The sequence below is a fragment of the Patagioenas fasciata genome, chromosome 3 (genome assembly GCF_037038585.1).
Source record: "Patagioenas fasciata isolate bPatFas1 chromosome 3, bPatFas1.hap1, whole genome shotgun sequence".
NCBI classification, from domain to species: domain Eukaryota; kingdom Metazoa; phylum Chordata; class Aves; order Columbiformes; family Columbidae; genus Patagioenas; species Patagioenas fasciata.
The window spans coordinates 95116011-95132774 of NC_092522.1; the positions used below are offsets into that span (position 1 = coordinate 95116011).

Sequence of the window (16764 nt, forward strand, 5' to 3'; positions counted from 1 at the left end):
AGTAAATGTCACAACTATGAAGTATAAATGCAAAACTCTTGAGCTGTTCAAGTCTCGTAGCTCAGCAAAGCTGTGGTATCATTTTCATTCTGGATCAATTTTTCAAAGATTGCAGACATTTCAGTAAGAATTTAAGTTGCATAGCAATGCAGCTTGGGACTTTTCTTGAATTATGAAACCAGAAACCTGTAAATCTCAGTGTATGTTACATTTTTATACCCTGGTATAATATTTATGAGTGGTTGGTCAATTGATATGAGCAAAGAAGGGCACGGGCATTTTACTTTCATGCCCTTTTGAAAATTTATGCTAAACTGAAAACTGGGAAGCATCTAATGTTAAGACTGAAGTGCTTTGAGAACAAGAAGGCTTGAACTATAACTCTAAATTAATACTCACATTTCACTTCTAAGACAGTAAAGAATTCAAAAGAAATCTGTTTCATAAAACTCAGTGGCTGAATTGCCAACTTATGTTAGGCCCGATGATTTATAAACTACAAATTGCTTAGATTACATAAATGCATTCAATTTATGAATGAATTAAATTCTTGTTCTGAAAAGATATCTAGATGTTTTCTAATTGAAGTCAGTTAATATTTAAAGTGGAATTAGTAAATACAGATGTTAGCCATTCTTCCTGTACCAATGTCTACAAAACATATAAGTAAAATGACTAAAATGAAAACCAAAAGGTGCAGGCAGCCTTCTCAACTCAAAAAAACTGCAATGTGCTTCCAGTAGCAAATTCTCTGAGATTCTAAAAACTTTAAAAATTTCTACTCTCATCACACACACAAATAACACAAACAAATACACAGTAAGTTTTATTTTATTATTGCTCTTAGATTTATTTAATTGCTAAATCCTGAGTGTTGCAGAAAGCTCATGCTGCAACAGAAAGTGACAGATGTAGCCAGTTATTCTGTCACTACTATGGAACTCGTACCCTGCTAGAGTCCTTCTCACGGGTATCCTCATGCCACAATTCTGAGATTCTTAATATGTCCTTATTCAAAATAAGCCATTGCTTAAGAGAATTTCCTGGGCTAGGGATATGGTTTGAATTTATAGAACTGTTAAGCAAGGACTGAAAAATGTTTAGTCCTCCAAGCTAGATGGAGAGTCATCTCCAGGGTTAGGTTTGGGGCAGAAGAGAATGAATTTTCCTGGAGTAAGGATATAAGCAGGTTACAGTTTTGGCTGGAGTAGGCAGAGAACATTAGGCTATGGTTAGATTTTAGAACCAAAGCTCTGCCTGAACTAAGGCAAGAATCAGAGGAGCTTCTTGGGTTATGGTTAGGGATGTCATTTCCAAGGACATAGTTAGGGATTGTAAGGCTCTCCAGATATTAATTCTCCATAATCAATTTTGTGTTAGCTACTATTTCAGTTAATTTGGAGTTCATTGAGCTCCATGGACTTTCCTTAGTTTGTGTGATTCCAGAGTACCCTGATCTCAGGTGCTCAAGTTGCCTAAATTAGCCTTGGTAGCCAATGTTATCAGAGTAACTCATTTGACCAGGTTTCTAGGATGGCTTTAGTCTGGAATTTAGCAACGAATCATAAGAAAAAAAGCAATATGTTGAACTTTTGCAAAAAGACATTGTTATCTTCCTGTACTATTAATATGTGTTAGACAGACAGCCAGTTCTTTATATTACCTTATATTTTATTCATAGGTATATTTTTTCCTAATATAACATCCAAAATATGAAACAAGACGTCTCACCGGAGGTCCAGGTGGTCCAGGTTTCCCAGGAGAACCTTCACTACCCTAGTACAGCAAGAGATTCATATAATTCATTTACTGTAACTGATGTCCAGATCTATTCCATACCCAAGCTATAATGACCGTAATGACAATAAACAAGAGACAGAGTCAGTGTGAGCTGGTAATGTCAAGAATAAATTCTCCTGCCCAGCTCCTGCTTAAGCTTTAGGCAAATTATTAATCATTGCTTTATACTATTTTTTTGTTTTGTTAGTTACTTGATGCTTTATGTGTAGTAACTTCCTTGTGCAAAACAGTAGTGGTGACATGGGTTGGGAAACACTTCACCAATACCAGAAGGGAGAGGAAGAAAAAAAAAAAAAGACTTGTTAATATAAATTTCTGAGCACCTGGCAGATAAAATTTAACATTCATTTAATGTTTTGTATAATTTTAGAATCATATAATAATTTTGATTGGAACAGACCTTCAAGATCATTGAGTCCAATCATAACCTAACTCTGGCACTAAACCCTGTCCCTAAGAACCTAATCTCTGAGTCTTTTAAACATCTCCAGGGATGGTGGCTCAACCACTCCCTGGGCAGCCTCTTCCAATGCCTGACAACCCTTTTGGTGAATACATTTTTCCTAATATCCTAATATCCAATGTAACCTTCCCCGGCACAACTTGAGGTCATTTCCTTTTGTTCTAGCACTATGCCTGGAAAAATTCCAGGCTAAAGCCAAAACAAACTTCAGAGACCTGTACTCATATACAAAATGGAGAACTTGCCCCAGAAAGTATTTTGCAGCAAACACCGTTTGTGGCTGCTGTATTTCACTGATCTTAGGTGCCCAAGAAATGAATTTGACCTCTTAGCTATAACAGATAATATCAAATGCCTGATAAAAGAGCACATAAAACATTGATAAAAAGCACTGCTATAACACTTTTAATCAAATATAAAGGAAGCTTACACTTTTTTTTGCAAAATAACTTGTACTCACTAACTTTCAGTACCTGTGATGCACTTGGAAAGTATGCAATTACTTTTGACTAAAATACTGGTAAAAGAATGAGAAGCAGAGCAAGTAGTAGCTAGTCATGTACTATTTCACAGAAGTATTTTCCATTTCCTACATTTTATCTAATATGTCATACTTAAAGAACATTCTCTGCAACTTGCATACACAAGGACCACGCTTCGAAATATAAATCCATTTGTAGGGCATTATTTAAGGAAAGTACTTATATTAAGACACAAATAAAAAGTTGTTTGAAAATGTACATCAAGTTCTTACTTGCACTCTATGTTAAAAAACCCCAAAACATAGGAGCGCAATGGGACTGCAAAACTTTCACAGATCTTTACCAAGACTAAAAAGACATGATACCTTTTCGCCTTTTGACCCTGCTGGACCGGGGTGTCCAGGTCTTCCTGTGACTCCCTGCATAACACAGTATCAGAATACATTAGTTAAGAAACAACGAAATACAGTAGTTTGCCATTGCAGTTTACTTTTTAAAACGTGTATTTTTGAAGGTCATTTAAACGTAATCATGCTTCTCTTCCAGTTTTAAATATTTCTCTTCTGTTTGATACAACAGCTGTGTCCTTTTGATAAGCCCTTTGAAGGGTAAAACCTGTGTTTGTGTTGTGGTTGCATTTTCACCTTGGCAGACTAAATGTATTGACCTCTGGATACTGCTAAGAATTATGCTTTACTGCTAAAATGCCAGTTTACACATTACACATTAAACTTCCTAAATGTGTTAAAATTTTTGAAAGAAGGGAAGCAGTACTACTGTCATCAGCCTAGGAATGAATAATGATCATTGTAATTAATATGATCCTATCCAGTATGTAGAAAATAAAATTTAAAAACATTTCCAAGAGGAGTTTCCCCAGAAATACCAACATTTTAAATTATATTTTTCGGAGACTTTAAATATTATCGGCTTATTCCCATAGCTTTTTTTTTTTATTGTGAAACCAAGGGGTTACTTGTTTTAAGCATTAAATGTTTTCAGAATGTCTAGCTGGAATTATTTTTAGATTTTTATTACTAACATTATTACTGTAACTTTGGTAAAAATACATAATAAACTGCAAGTCTGCACATCATAAATCATGTAAACTCACAGAGTTTCTAGTAATACCAAAACTCCAAACCCATTTAAGTTATATAAACTTTGATCCCAGACAATGACAGTATTTTCAGTAACATCAACTCACAACATAGTTTATTTTATTAGAGCCAGCAGAGGTAAGATTTTATTATTACTCTCTTAAAAGCCAAAAGAAAGGACAAGAAACAAAGAATGCAAAGTTTTACTAGACAGTTATAGCAACCTCTGCAGAGACAGATTAGATTAGAGGTGACCCCACACACTCACAGATGGTCCACTGGGTCCTGGCACACCTGGCAGTCCAGGAGCACCTTGAAGGCCCTGGAAATTAAAAGAGCATATGTCTGTTTCCTTTCTCACACCTCAAAAATTACTTATTATATATTCAGTGTATCCAGTAGTATTGTGACCATAGTAAAATGCATTTTCATCTGAACTCTTGACATTATTTTCAGGAATGAAAAAAAACAAACAAACCACCATGCAGGGAAGAGATTATCATTGAACAAGGTTGGAGACAATTTCTTGCTTGACTGATAAAGATTTGTCCTTCAGCGTTTCATATTGTTAGCTTATGTCCTGCATATCTTTTTGGCTTTTGTTGTGCAGATAAGAACATGACATCTGGGTTTTTCCTTTGAGATTAATTTTCCATCAGTAAAATGTGGTGTGTTTTTTGTTTGTTTATTTGGTGAGAAGAGAAGACATCTATTCAGACTTATCAATGTTACTGGATGCTATCTAAATGCAATGATGATTTCTACCGGATTTATAGATTTTGCTTTTTTGATAAAAGAACATAACGTTTTAAATTGTATGTAATGACCTGCTTTCCTGCTCTTATTCTATTTGATTGCTGGGAAAACAATGTATTCTGGTATACACTCACTAAACCATAGAGGTGTGCAACTTACTACAGTGGATACAGGTAGGATTTGAGATGAGCCTGCACGTCACTGAAGTTTTTGCCACACCAGGTTTAGGCACAATATTAGACATGTCAAACTCAAATACTAATGACAGCTAATAGCTCTTCGTTCTCCCTATAATCCAAGAAGGGAAATAGGTCCCTCTCAGAAGTGATTCATGTTATCTGCACAGGGTACCTATCCTCCAACAAGAGGAATCACCTCAGAAATGCCATATTTCTCATGTTACATTCAGCGTTTAAGAAGGCTTGGCTAAGAGGGGTAGTCTAGAAAACCACAGAGGTGAGGAGGCCTGAAACAGGGGCTCTGAGAGAGAGACTGAGGGAAAAAGCTTCAGACAGAAATAAATCAGGAAAGATGTGGAGATGGAGAGAGATGTTGATTTCCCATTTTTGCTCCTACACACAGAGGATATGGATGCACCTCTGCAGCTTTTCAGGGTGTCAATCCAACTGCTAAAATGTTCTTTGATCTTTTTGGATTATTTTACTCTGACAGTACAGCCACCTGAAAAATGAATATGAAGCCAAAGGAACATTTTCTGTAATTCTTATTACTGATATCAGAAAAATAGAAAAATCCTCCCCTGAAAAAAAAGGAATGTTTTAAAAAGGAAGAGAACTAAGCTTCAACAAAGATTAAGGGCTATTCAAAAGCACACGGAAGTTAATAAGCCTATTTCAAAGAAATTCCAGTGGGCTTCTTGGTCTCTCTTCTCACTCCCATGCTATCCAAAACATAAAAAAGAAAATAAATGTGTTCTTTTAAAATTTGTACATTTGTAAAAAGGGTGACTTTCAAGCTCTGCAAACTCTTTCATATGTGTTTCTGAAAATAAATTCACTTGCACCCTTATAATGTCATAATGAAAAACTGCTGCTAGACACTGAAAATATAAGAGCTAAAGCAGCTAACCAGCTATCAAACAGTGAAGCAGCATGTGAATAGCTAACTTACAACACAGCACCCCATTGAATCGATTAAAAACAAAATAGAACTAATTTACTCTAGACTCCTTTAAAAAATCCCTAACTGCCAGTTGTAATCCTGCCTTTTCCTTATCACCTTCTTAATTGCCTCTAATATCTCTCCATTCTCAGCAGTTAAATAGTAACTGAATTGTTGAAACTGTTTCATGAATGTCTCAGACTGCTGGGGTTGAATTGCAGAGGTACCTTATAGGGCACAGGAAGGATGTGTTACTTTTCCCGTTTATTTTTCAAGTAAATTTCTGCTTGGGCTTTGCTTATGGCTGCCCTGTCCTTTTAGGGTATAAAATCTAAATCTAGACTCAGAAGGTATTTGCTTTTAAGAAGCAAAGATGTAATGAGCTCTGTAGATTATGTGAAAACAAGAGGGAAATTAAGCATGATACTTTAGACTGACAATCTGTTAAATTGTGGGGAAAAGCAGTTGCAGGAATACATATCTAATGCTTTTACCACATTTTTTTTTTTTTTCCTCATATAACTTTAGATCTGGAAGCCAAGGACCCTGATGAACACAGAATTTTTTAAAAATTATTCTAATTCTACCACTGTTTGAAAATTCTTACTATAATATGGCCTTAGTGCCAAAGAAATGTAAAATGTTCATAAAGTATTATGAAACCCTCAATCAATAAACTCTAAATTCTTGTCATATTTTCCAGGTGCTTTCTCTTGTAGCCAGAAATTTACAAATTACAAGAGAGTAGTACATATTTAACAGTGTCAGTTAAGTATTTTGGGATTTTGGAGTATTCACAAAAGATTTCATAATAGACTACTTATTTTAATGCCTTCAGTCAGCTAAAGTTGCTAGGAAATTCATTTATTTGCTTAGATTCATCTTCTTCACAGCTTCTTCTTCTCTGACTGGTTTTTCTGACTGCTCTTGAACTGTTAACTGCAAGGATTTCCATTTAAAATGAAAGCTAGCCATAGCAACTATTTTGGATTCAGCACCACGACTCACGTGGCTTTTTTTTTTCTTCTCCATAATGACATAAAAATAACTCTAAGAATGCATTATATGATATAAATACTGCAAATATTTTAAATTCAGTCTCTTCAAACATTTTCCAGCTTCCACATAACAGTAATTGTTGCTATGGCCATTCCCATCAGAGTATTTGCCTAATGGAATGTTTTTGAAAGTGAATTCTAAAGGTGAACTAACATTATTAAAGCAAATGCATTATAAAACATGAAGTATTTTGTGAAAATATTTGGCATTTGCCTATTCATTGCTCTAGTCTACACTCTTAAAAATTGGCATTTAGATGTATATGAGGCTTTAAAATATACAAATGAGCAAAAATCCTCAGACAAAATTCAGAATCGAGGGCTATTTATAGCACTACATGACTCTATCAACGGTTTTAAAAAACTGAATAACACTCTGTGCATTTCATTCTCAGTCTAGATCTTTATTCAGGTTCAGATATGAATGCAACTGCTATGGAAATGAAGTAATTTTACCTCATCGCCCTTCTCTCCAGCAAGCCCAGGAAATCCACGTTCGCCTTTACTTCCCTATGAAAATGTAACATTCAAACAAATACATTCTATTAGAGAACAATGAATTTTATGTTCTGTAGGGCATTTTATGAACCATATTTAATATATGCTACCATGAAGCCCTTACAGCTATAGTGCCTAAAACAGAAGAAAAACCTGAAAGCTTTAAAATATGCTTCAAAATAGAAAAAAAGGAAGTAAGTGTTTTTTACCCAGCAGGCAAATTAGCCAAAAGGCCTGATGGAGACATCTTATTACTACCAACGACCTTAAATACTTGTCCAAACGGAGAAAGTACACTTCCATGGAATTACGTTCAACTATAGGAGATATCTGTACGCCAAACCGCATGGCATTTGATCCAGTTGCAATGAAAGAGAAGTTTGATGGACGTCAACAAAACTTTGAGTCCCAGAGAAACAGCTGCTTTACTCCAATGGGAACACGGTGCAAAGGCACAGGGTGGTCCAGCTGGTGCAGACTCATGGGAGACGCAGGAAATTTGCTTCTTCACCACGGGATTCTTGCATGACTGACTCATCTAAAATGGGCCTATAGATGGCAATGCAATACTGGACAGTGGAATCTGAGCTAGCTTTAGCTGACAAAGGCACAGAAGAACAACCCTGGCTTGGGATTCAGCATGGGCTATTTCACTTACTTTTGGGAAAGGCAAACTGACATGGGAAGGGAGCTGAACTATAAAAATGGTTTGTACCTTTAGGCTGCTCAGATGCTATAGTGATAGGAATCAAACAAAAAAAGTCAAGACTGTCAGAGGTGAGAGTCTGGCCTTTTAATTTTAACAAGCAGCAAAACAATGTAAGGTGCTCTCTTCAAAACTTACCTTGGGCCCTTCTCTACCAGGGATGCCTGGAGGACCTCTTGTGCCAGGATCACCCTGAGGAATAGAAACAAAGCAAAGTGATAAATAACCATTTTTGTGACACGGGCACTAGTCAGATCTCTGCAGACGGTCTCCTTTCTGATTTTGTGACCTTCCCTTCATTTTACCCCTTCAGTCCTTTCTCTCTTCTACACAACATATCTGTTCAGATATCCTTCCTTGTTCCCTTCCCCATCTCTCGCATGCTGTACTTGAACCATGCTAGCAAATATTTAGCTTCATTTTGAGAGGACTCATAAACGTTACTTGTTACTCTTGCCAGCTTCAAATCTATAGTTATTTTTAAGTAAATGATTCCTGCTTTGTTGAGAGAAGCATTTTCTATCTACATTACAACCTTATATAAGTGCTAACCACAAAACACAGAGAAATTAAGAATGAAGCATAAAGAATCAGTAAGAGAGAAAATTGACAAAGAGGTAGAAGAGCATGTACAGGAGAAAGAGAAGACAATTACAAAAAGAAAGAACAAGGGAAAAGTTCAAAGACAGACCTAAAAGAAATCAAATTTGAGAATGAGAAAGTCAATAAACTCTCAGAACATGTATTAATAAAAGACAGTAGAATAGGATAATCTCTCTCCTCAGAAATGATGTGTGCTTTTCATATTGAAATCCTCCCGAGCACACTTTTCATTTCAGAATACAGCAGATCACTTCAAATGTTTTCCCAAATTAATACTTTAGAAATTCTAGACTATTTTTCTCATTTAGTATATTACCAATATTAATGCTAAAAAGTGAAGCAGAGAGTGGGGTAGACTTTTAGCGATTCACACTGTGAACAGGATGTGTTGTACAGGCACTTGCTGGCTAGTCCCTCATGCATCATTCAAACACTGTTTTGTAAAATCTCTATAAAACACACCTCTTGATTATTTTTTAAAAACACGAATCAACAAAACCTCACTATTTTAGGCTAGCCAAGTAAGTCAGAATAGAACCTATAGAAGCTTTCAAGTGCATATTTTTTGTTTAAAAAGCATGCTTATAATAAACAAAGATATTTAACCTCTGAAAATATTTACCTTCAGTATAGCACCCATGTCTCCCAGGAGTGGCAGTGCAATCTGAAAATAAAAAAGCAGCTGTAGTTAATGTTTTACACAACACTACAAATTCTGATGGGTTCTCAATGCTTCTAAAGTTGATATTGTTAGACACATAGCTGATTACATATGTATTGATTGAAGCTATTTTATCATGAAAACTCAAAAACCCTCAGGGTTTCAAATATGAAATATCGCTGTCTATCCAACCTAACAACATAATTCTTTGTCACAATTTCAAGTAAGTTTCTTAAGTCAGGATAACAGCATAACTCCAGAACACAGTAAATTTCACTTTAAAATAAAAATAATATCTTGTTTTTGTAGCAAACCAGCAACTACTTATCACTATTGAAAGGCCTCACAAACTATTCTCACCCAATTATCTTCAATTGTTTTCCTTCTGATTTCTCCTAGGCGTTGACTCTACTGTGAACTGTAGCATGAATTGCAGAGATGACAAAGCTAACTTTGATAAACTAGCTCAGATACTGGCAATAATCTACAAAAGCTCATTCAAAGCTCAATCAATAGGTTTACACTCTACTGCAATACATCTTAGATTTCCAAGTGCTGCCATTAAACTTCTATTTAAAGATTCCCTGTAAAAACTGATTGAACTGGTTATCATCATCTTCACTCACAAATGGACTCTTCACTTACCAATGCTCATTTCTTCTTATTGTAATTGCTAAAGCAAAAATAGCCCTGGGCATACTATCATATTAGACACGACTGGTTTTGTTCAGTCTGTTTCATTCATTTTCATCTTCAAGAATAAAAATAAAATATAAGCACTTTGTAGCATATTAGAAAAACTGTTGGTTGGTAGAAACTCCTGTCAAATATCAGCTCAAGAGAAGCACTGCTGAAAATACTTAACATAAGGGTGGTCAGGAGTTCATTTGCAGGGTAGCATCATCACCTTTGAAAGCAAGTTGAGAAGTTTTCTAGGGTGAGACACAGCCACCTAACACAACTGAAGGACGTAACTATGTAAAGCATGAAGCCCATCCTCTGCACAAAGGTTAAACTGTACACAGATGGTGTCACCTGCTCTTAAAAACATGTAACAAGCCTTAAAAACAACAACCACATCCCTATGTGGCTTGGATTTTCACCCTTCCCCTTGTGACAACATTTTACGATAGGTAGGTTATTAATTATCATGTCACCTTTTGGTCTTTCTGCTGGACTACACAAACATACTTCCCCCAGTTTGTCCTGTTTTCTAATGCTCTTATTTTACCTGTAATATCACTTGATGGTAACCCCATAACCTTCAGTGCGAGAGGGTCCTAACATCCAGCTGCCAGGGCACAGCAGATATGAGAGCAAACCTGCTGCATTTGTGCCCGCCGTTCGTCTGCCCTGTACGTAAAGCAAGTCCAGCCTAACTGCACACGCACTGGAGAGTCACAGCCGTGTATGCTCAACTCTGAATAAGTGTGTGATATATGCTGAAAAGTGTTAAAATGGTCTTAATTCTCCAGACTCGCTCCTGCTCGCTATGTCTTCCTTTAAAAAATGCCATCTCTAAAGAGAAGAATACTTTAAGAGAGCAAAAGGCAATAATCCTCCTCTTACTAAGTTTTACCATTGAGACCTGTCTGTTTAGCAGTGGCATCAGATTTTTTACTTACATTTAGTTTACAGTGCACTGTGCCTTCCAGACCTATTCTACTTATGGCACCTTTTTAAAAATTTTTATTCTTTTTTTATTAAGCACTTTATGATCTTCTGTCTTGAGTCTGATCTTGTTGGCTTCAGACTGTCTCTGAATTTTAAGTTTTGATTATATCTTCAAAAAGCCAACAATCTACCCCAGTCCAATTGCAGTTTATATCTACCTGTCCTAAACACTAAATCACTGACAAGAACTGGGCATGGGAGAGACCTCTCCTTCCATGTTTGACAGGAATCTGCTGATAGACACCCATATCCACAGTTTTTGATAAGCATTAACTATATGGCAATTACTTCAAGAGTATTTTTGTGTGCTTATAGAAACATCACGAGGACAGTCTCAAAGTTTTATCGAAGTCAAAATTTATAATATGACTATTTCCCTGTCTTTCCCAAGAAAGTTAAACTTCCAAAGATGGAAATCTGATTTATTCCGTGACTGGTTCTTAACAAAATCATGCCATCTTGTGTTTGCACTTCATCATTCATATCACTGGTACTTATATATGAATTTTCTTTTAATTAATTCTTTCTTGTAATCAATTCTTTTTTCAGCTGACCTATTATCCTCTGGTTTCTTCTCTATTCACCTCTTCTGAAGATATGTTTTCTGTTAGCATCTCTTGCTTCCTCAAAAGCCACATCTTTCTCAAAGTACTCAAAGGTAACTGCTAATCATTCAGAGACTGTTTTGGTTCATTCTTTGGGTGAATTACTAGACCTTCATGTTGTGTCTCAAAACTCTTCAACTCATTCTTTTTGTATTAAATTAATTCATGAATTAAATTCATTTTATATATTCTTTGAAAAGCAATATTTTTTATTGAACAGTTAAAATCCACTGAATTATCCAGCTTTCTCTGCATAGTCTATAATTTTATTCCTTGATTATTAAATAATAGACTTAGTTGGTCTTTCAAATAATTGTATGCACAGTGCCTTTTTTCTTGTTTTTATGCCCTTTCTTAACTGAAACTCATTTCAGATCTCGATTTCTCTGAGTCTCTGACTTGAGATCTACCTTCATACTCAATGCCAATGACAGAGCTGCTTTGACATACTTTCTTTAGGCCTTAGAGGAGTCACTGATACTTGTGCTTCTCAAAGCACTGAACCTGCTAATGCGGGAACCAACTAACCAGCTGATAAGAATGACCATCCTGATCCCTGGTAACAAACAGCACATGCATGGTAGGTAGTTCCTAGGCTCCTCTCCAGAGACAATTGAGTATTCTCTCCTAGATCAAATCTTTGTGTGACTTTGGAGCTAGTTTATCTCTCAATAAGCTCCTTGCTGCCAGTCCTCAGGCTTACTTGTGGACTGCCGTGCACCTGTATAAGCAAATGTTTAGCTGAAAGTATGATATATTTTATCATGTAACGCATCCCTGCAGCAGCTCTGGAGCATTTCTAATTGTTTCACAGGCTAGCAGTAGCCTGCAGACTCGCATGGTAAACCCTGCCTTAGATTGCTAGACGCTTGGAGATGGACCTCACTCATAAGACATGATGCAAGTTTCTGCATCTGAGGAGTATGTGAGATGCTCAGGTATGTGAAGAATTGCTGGTTTAAGAGGTGAATAGACTGAGCCCAATGAGATACTCTACTCACTCACTGAAAATGCTCCTCACCAAAGCATGAATTCAGCTGAGATTTGGCTAAATGACATAATACAGTTCAAATGTTAGGTTTTGTATTATTTTCTTTCATTTTGATATGTTTCAAGTAACTACTACAATCATACTGTCTCCCTCTTATTTTGAAAACTGTGCCTTTGAAAAAATCTCTTGGGAAATATCAAATCATATAAAACCAATAGGATCACAAATTAGTTTAACTTTTTTTTTCAAGCTCTAGTTTTGATTTGTTTCTTCCAACCATCTACAGATTTTTATTTGTTTTATTTATATTGTTATATTTCATTTATATTGTTATATTTCATTTATACTGTTATATTTCATTTATATTGAACAACCACTCAGGGAATTTAGAAAGATTCGTTTGCTGTCATGAAAGCCTCTCTAAGCATTTCTTCCTAAAGAGAAATTTGCTTTCTGAGAGTTCCGAGGTAGTTGTTTGGACTCCAGACAGGAGCAGGAATAACAACAGAAGTTCTGCCTTTATGCCAATTTTGCATATATGCACATTGGACTCTCCTGACTCTCAATTTTATCTTTAAGGGTACCTTTTGGACTGAGGCATGTGCAGGCATTTTGGATCTTTTGGTGCTGGATTTCACAAAATCTGTAATGCCATAACATTGTTAAATACAAATCACTGCTGTAATACACACCCAAGAGGAAATGAGAACTCCTAAAGTGTGGTGAAAGATCAGAATTCACTTAGTGTTTTTGTTTTCAAAACCAGTCACTTAACTTTTCGTTAGTGCTAAAGAGAATTTTTTGCATTAGAGACTAACTATTATCAGAATGTCATAAAAAAATAATGTCATCTTTCTGTGGCATAGCAAAATCAGCTTTGGAATCCCCCAACTTTTCTCTTCAGTCCTTATTAGGAATTATCACAGTATGCTCCTGAAAATTCGCATTATACAGAACTGTTTCTGAGACTGAGGAACGCTATGCCAAGTTACAGCCTGGCACAAGCTCTAATATATAAATGGTAACACCTGAAAAAAGGTATTTATCCTGTATACATTAACATAAGGTTAATTTATACAGCAATATAATCAAGCAAAAAAACAACCAAACCACCAACAACAAGCAACCAAACCAAACCAAACCCAACCCAACCCAACCCAACCCAACCCAACCCAACCCAAACCACAAAGGATATAATAATTGAAAAGTCAAATTAATCTAATCAGTTGGACTTCTAGACTTGCTAGGTTATCTCGCCTACTTTAAATTGAAAATATTTGCACCAAAGCAAATGCACAAGTTTTCTGTGTATACGTACCGGATCACCTGGGGGGCCTGGTAGTCCTGGTTTTCCATCTCTTCCTGGAGTGCCCTAGAAACAAATGTAACGTTTGATGGCCGTTAATCATTGAAGTGGGACACATTGCTTTTTGCTGAATACATAAAGAACTGTCACTTACATTAATACCAGGGCTACCTGGAGTTCCCGGTAATCCTGGAGGTCCTCTAGGGCCCTAAGAGCAGGAATTTAAGAGTATTTTTCTTTTGCTGTAAACTTCTTAAACTAATGGTTTTTATACTAAAGAGAAAACTTATATCATACCTGCACACCTGCTGATCCAGCTGGACCTATAGGACCCTGCAAGAAAACTCCAAAGTTACACTTTTTGGGATAAGGGAGATGAACTTCATAAAATAATAGTGAATGTGGGATATTGGTACAGTTTGCATTGGAATAAAGACTTAATGTAAGGTTTGGCTTTAAATCCAAATATAACTTTGCCAAAACTAGATATTTCAGTATTTTGCTGAAGCCCATTTTTAAGGGCAAGTAATACCAAAGAATAATGATCTGTGGTGAAATTTCCTATTTAGCTAGGAGATTAATAAGAAAAGCTGATATTCAGTTGAATGAAAAGAAATTAGGTCATTTAAATATAAATGGGTAATTTTTAAAATTCATATTTGAAAATATCATAACTGAATACATTATTTTTAAGGATTATTATTTTAGATTAAGATCTCAGGGTCAGTCCCTAGTCACCTTTCTCAAACATTTTCTCTCTGTACCCAAGTCTTGTCAACAAACTGAAATGTGCCAATCTGCACTGAATGGAGATTACCCTATGCACAACAGTAGAATCACATAGTAACATGTACCACCTACCATCTACACCATCAGTAACATCATTTTTTTGGTGTAATACTCTGAAAGTGCTGTAGATAGCATTATTTAAAGGCAATAAAAAGAAAGAAACTTGGGAAATCAGCTGAATAAATGAAGCAGTTATTGTTATACAAGTTATTTAGTATGAATTCTCTAGATACACTGCATCAGCTTGTTTCATGTTTGAATTTAAACTGCACAGAAATGTGTGAAGCAAGCTGTGCAAAATCAGGAATTCACTATTTCCTGGCATAGTACCCAGCACTGTAAGATTCTTATTTACAAGCAGTAGACCTAAGTTTGTAATTAGCAGTTATCACAAATGCAAAAGTTAGGAGCTGATGTGAAGCCTTCTACCTGTCCTCCACATCTCTTTGCCTTTTCCAGTACCAGCATGGATTTCAAAATGCATCATCTACAATGTCGAGTATACGTCTTCTCTCGTACTAATACTCAGGCTGATTTTGCTGACAACTGCTAACAGTTGTTGCTTAGAAACAGGCACAGTCTGAAGATGTCTCAAACATCATCACTAGGAAGCTCATCTGTAAAACAGCTATTGACCCTTTCAGTTCTCCAAGGCTTCAATTTGTCACTTAGTACTAGATCTTTCTGTGTCTGGATAATGGGAAAGGATGTCGAGCTGGGAGTCAAGTCAGAAGGGATTTAATGGCATGGCTTTTTACTTTGCATTCTTGTTTCAGTTTCTCAGTAATGCACAGTGAGAAGCCCAAATTCTGGGGGTTGTTATACTTACTGGTGATCCCTGAATGCCTATTCCAGGGGGGCCCATCTCCCCAGGTGTTCCTTGTACACCAGGTAGTCCTCTTTCTCCCTGAGCAGGGTACAAGGCTTTCAGTTACAACAGGTCTGAAAAATGTAAACTAGCATATTATTATTATTATTATTTTTTTTTTAAAGAGAAATAATATATTTTTTATACCTTTGGTCCCCGTGGACCAGGGTTTCCAGGAATACCAATGGGACCCTAAAAAAAAAGAATTAAAAAAAAATAAATTGTGCTTTGACGCCAAAGACACTACCTGAATTTTACTGCCAAAATTAGTCATCATTTATAAATAAACTAGGACAGATTTACGTATGTCTTCCTTGTTAACACCACCATCACATGGAGTATATGTGAGTCTTGCACTGTTTCTGGACTATATTTCAGTGCACTTACAATACTACTATAATGTATATTTCAGTTTTTTAATTACATTAAAAAAAAATACTTGTTCTGATTTCTTTCATTGCGCAATGAGAATTCTTTAACAGGTGTCCCTCCCTACAAGAAATAAAATCATAAAAGCCTTTTCAAATCATGGACTTACTGGTATTCCAGGCAGACCTGGTCCAGGAGGCCCCACATCACCTTTTGGACCTGGATATCCAGGTGGTCCCCTAATCCCACCAGGGTCTCCCTACAAGAAAAATTTGAATCACTAATCAAGATGTAAGAATTTTATGAAAAAACTCTAAATATTATCCTAGAAAGTGTTAGTACTGTGAGAAGAATCAGAGAACTAAAAAAAATCCCATATTTTCCTTCAAAATGTTACAGAAAAAGAAAAGGCATAGACAACACAACCACTAATAGCAACTAGCATTCTCTCAGTTTTCCATGCTTGCAATGCATCTAATCTATATTTCTTTGTCCCCAGGCCCCTAGTACACACGTTGTCATTAAACTCTGCCAATTAACCACAATAACAACTTTGAAATGTTTCTCTCCAGCTCTCTATCCCTAGTGCTGCAACTCTGGTTTTCACTATAATCCTGTTTACACCTCTACCTCTCACTTAGATGCACACAGCGTCTCTTGTGCCACATCTCTACAACCCCTCATGCTCACACAGGTCAATTTGTGCCTTTGAGTCTGCTGTCCTCTTGTCTTTGACATACGCCTTCGTCATTCTCTGTGATTCTTTCTGAATCCACGAATACGTTTCCGCCATTGTTCCACAGTTCTTCTCCTACCTTTTCATCAGCTCACTTCTTCCAACTATTAATGGATTTTATTAGTTTCCATTGTACCCCACAATCTATAAATACCATAACACGTCAGAGAGCTCACA

At 36.2% G+C, this 16764-nt stretch overlaps 1 protein-coding gene across 10 annotated transcripts in view; it reads right to left on the reverse strand.

Moving 5' to 3' along the window:
• Window positions 1-16764, reverse strand: part of COL19A1 (collagen type XIX alpha 1 chain) — a 189340-nt gene that overhangs the window by 21903 nt on the left and 150673 nt on the right. For all 10 annotated transcript variants that reach the window (XM_065835269.2, XM_071806921.1, XM_065835270.2 and 7 more), the window contains 12 exons: window positions 16021-16110; window positions 15630-15674; window positions 15444-15521; window positions 14123-14158; window positions 13980-14033; window positions 13838-13891; window positions 9211-9252; window positions 8124-8177; window positions 7238-7291; window positions 4114-4167; window positions 3111-3164; window positions 1732-1776 (listed from right to left, as the gene is read on the reverse strand). In XM_065835269.2, coding sequence (XP_065691341.2) covers window positions 1732-1776; window positions 3111-3164; window positions 4114-4167; window positions 7238-7291; window positions 8124-8177; window positions 9211-9252; window positions 13838-13891; window positions 13980-14033; window positions 14123-14158; window positions 15444-15521; window positions 15630-15674; window positions 16021-16110 — 660 coding nt within the window. The remainder of the gene's footprint in view (window positions 1-1731; window positions 1777-3110; window positions 3165-4113; window positions 4168-7237; window positions 7292-8123; window positions 8178-9210; window positions 9253-13837; window positions 13892-13979; window positions 14034-14122; window positions 14159-15443; window positions 15522-15629; window positions 15675-16020; window positions 16111-16764) is intronic.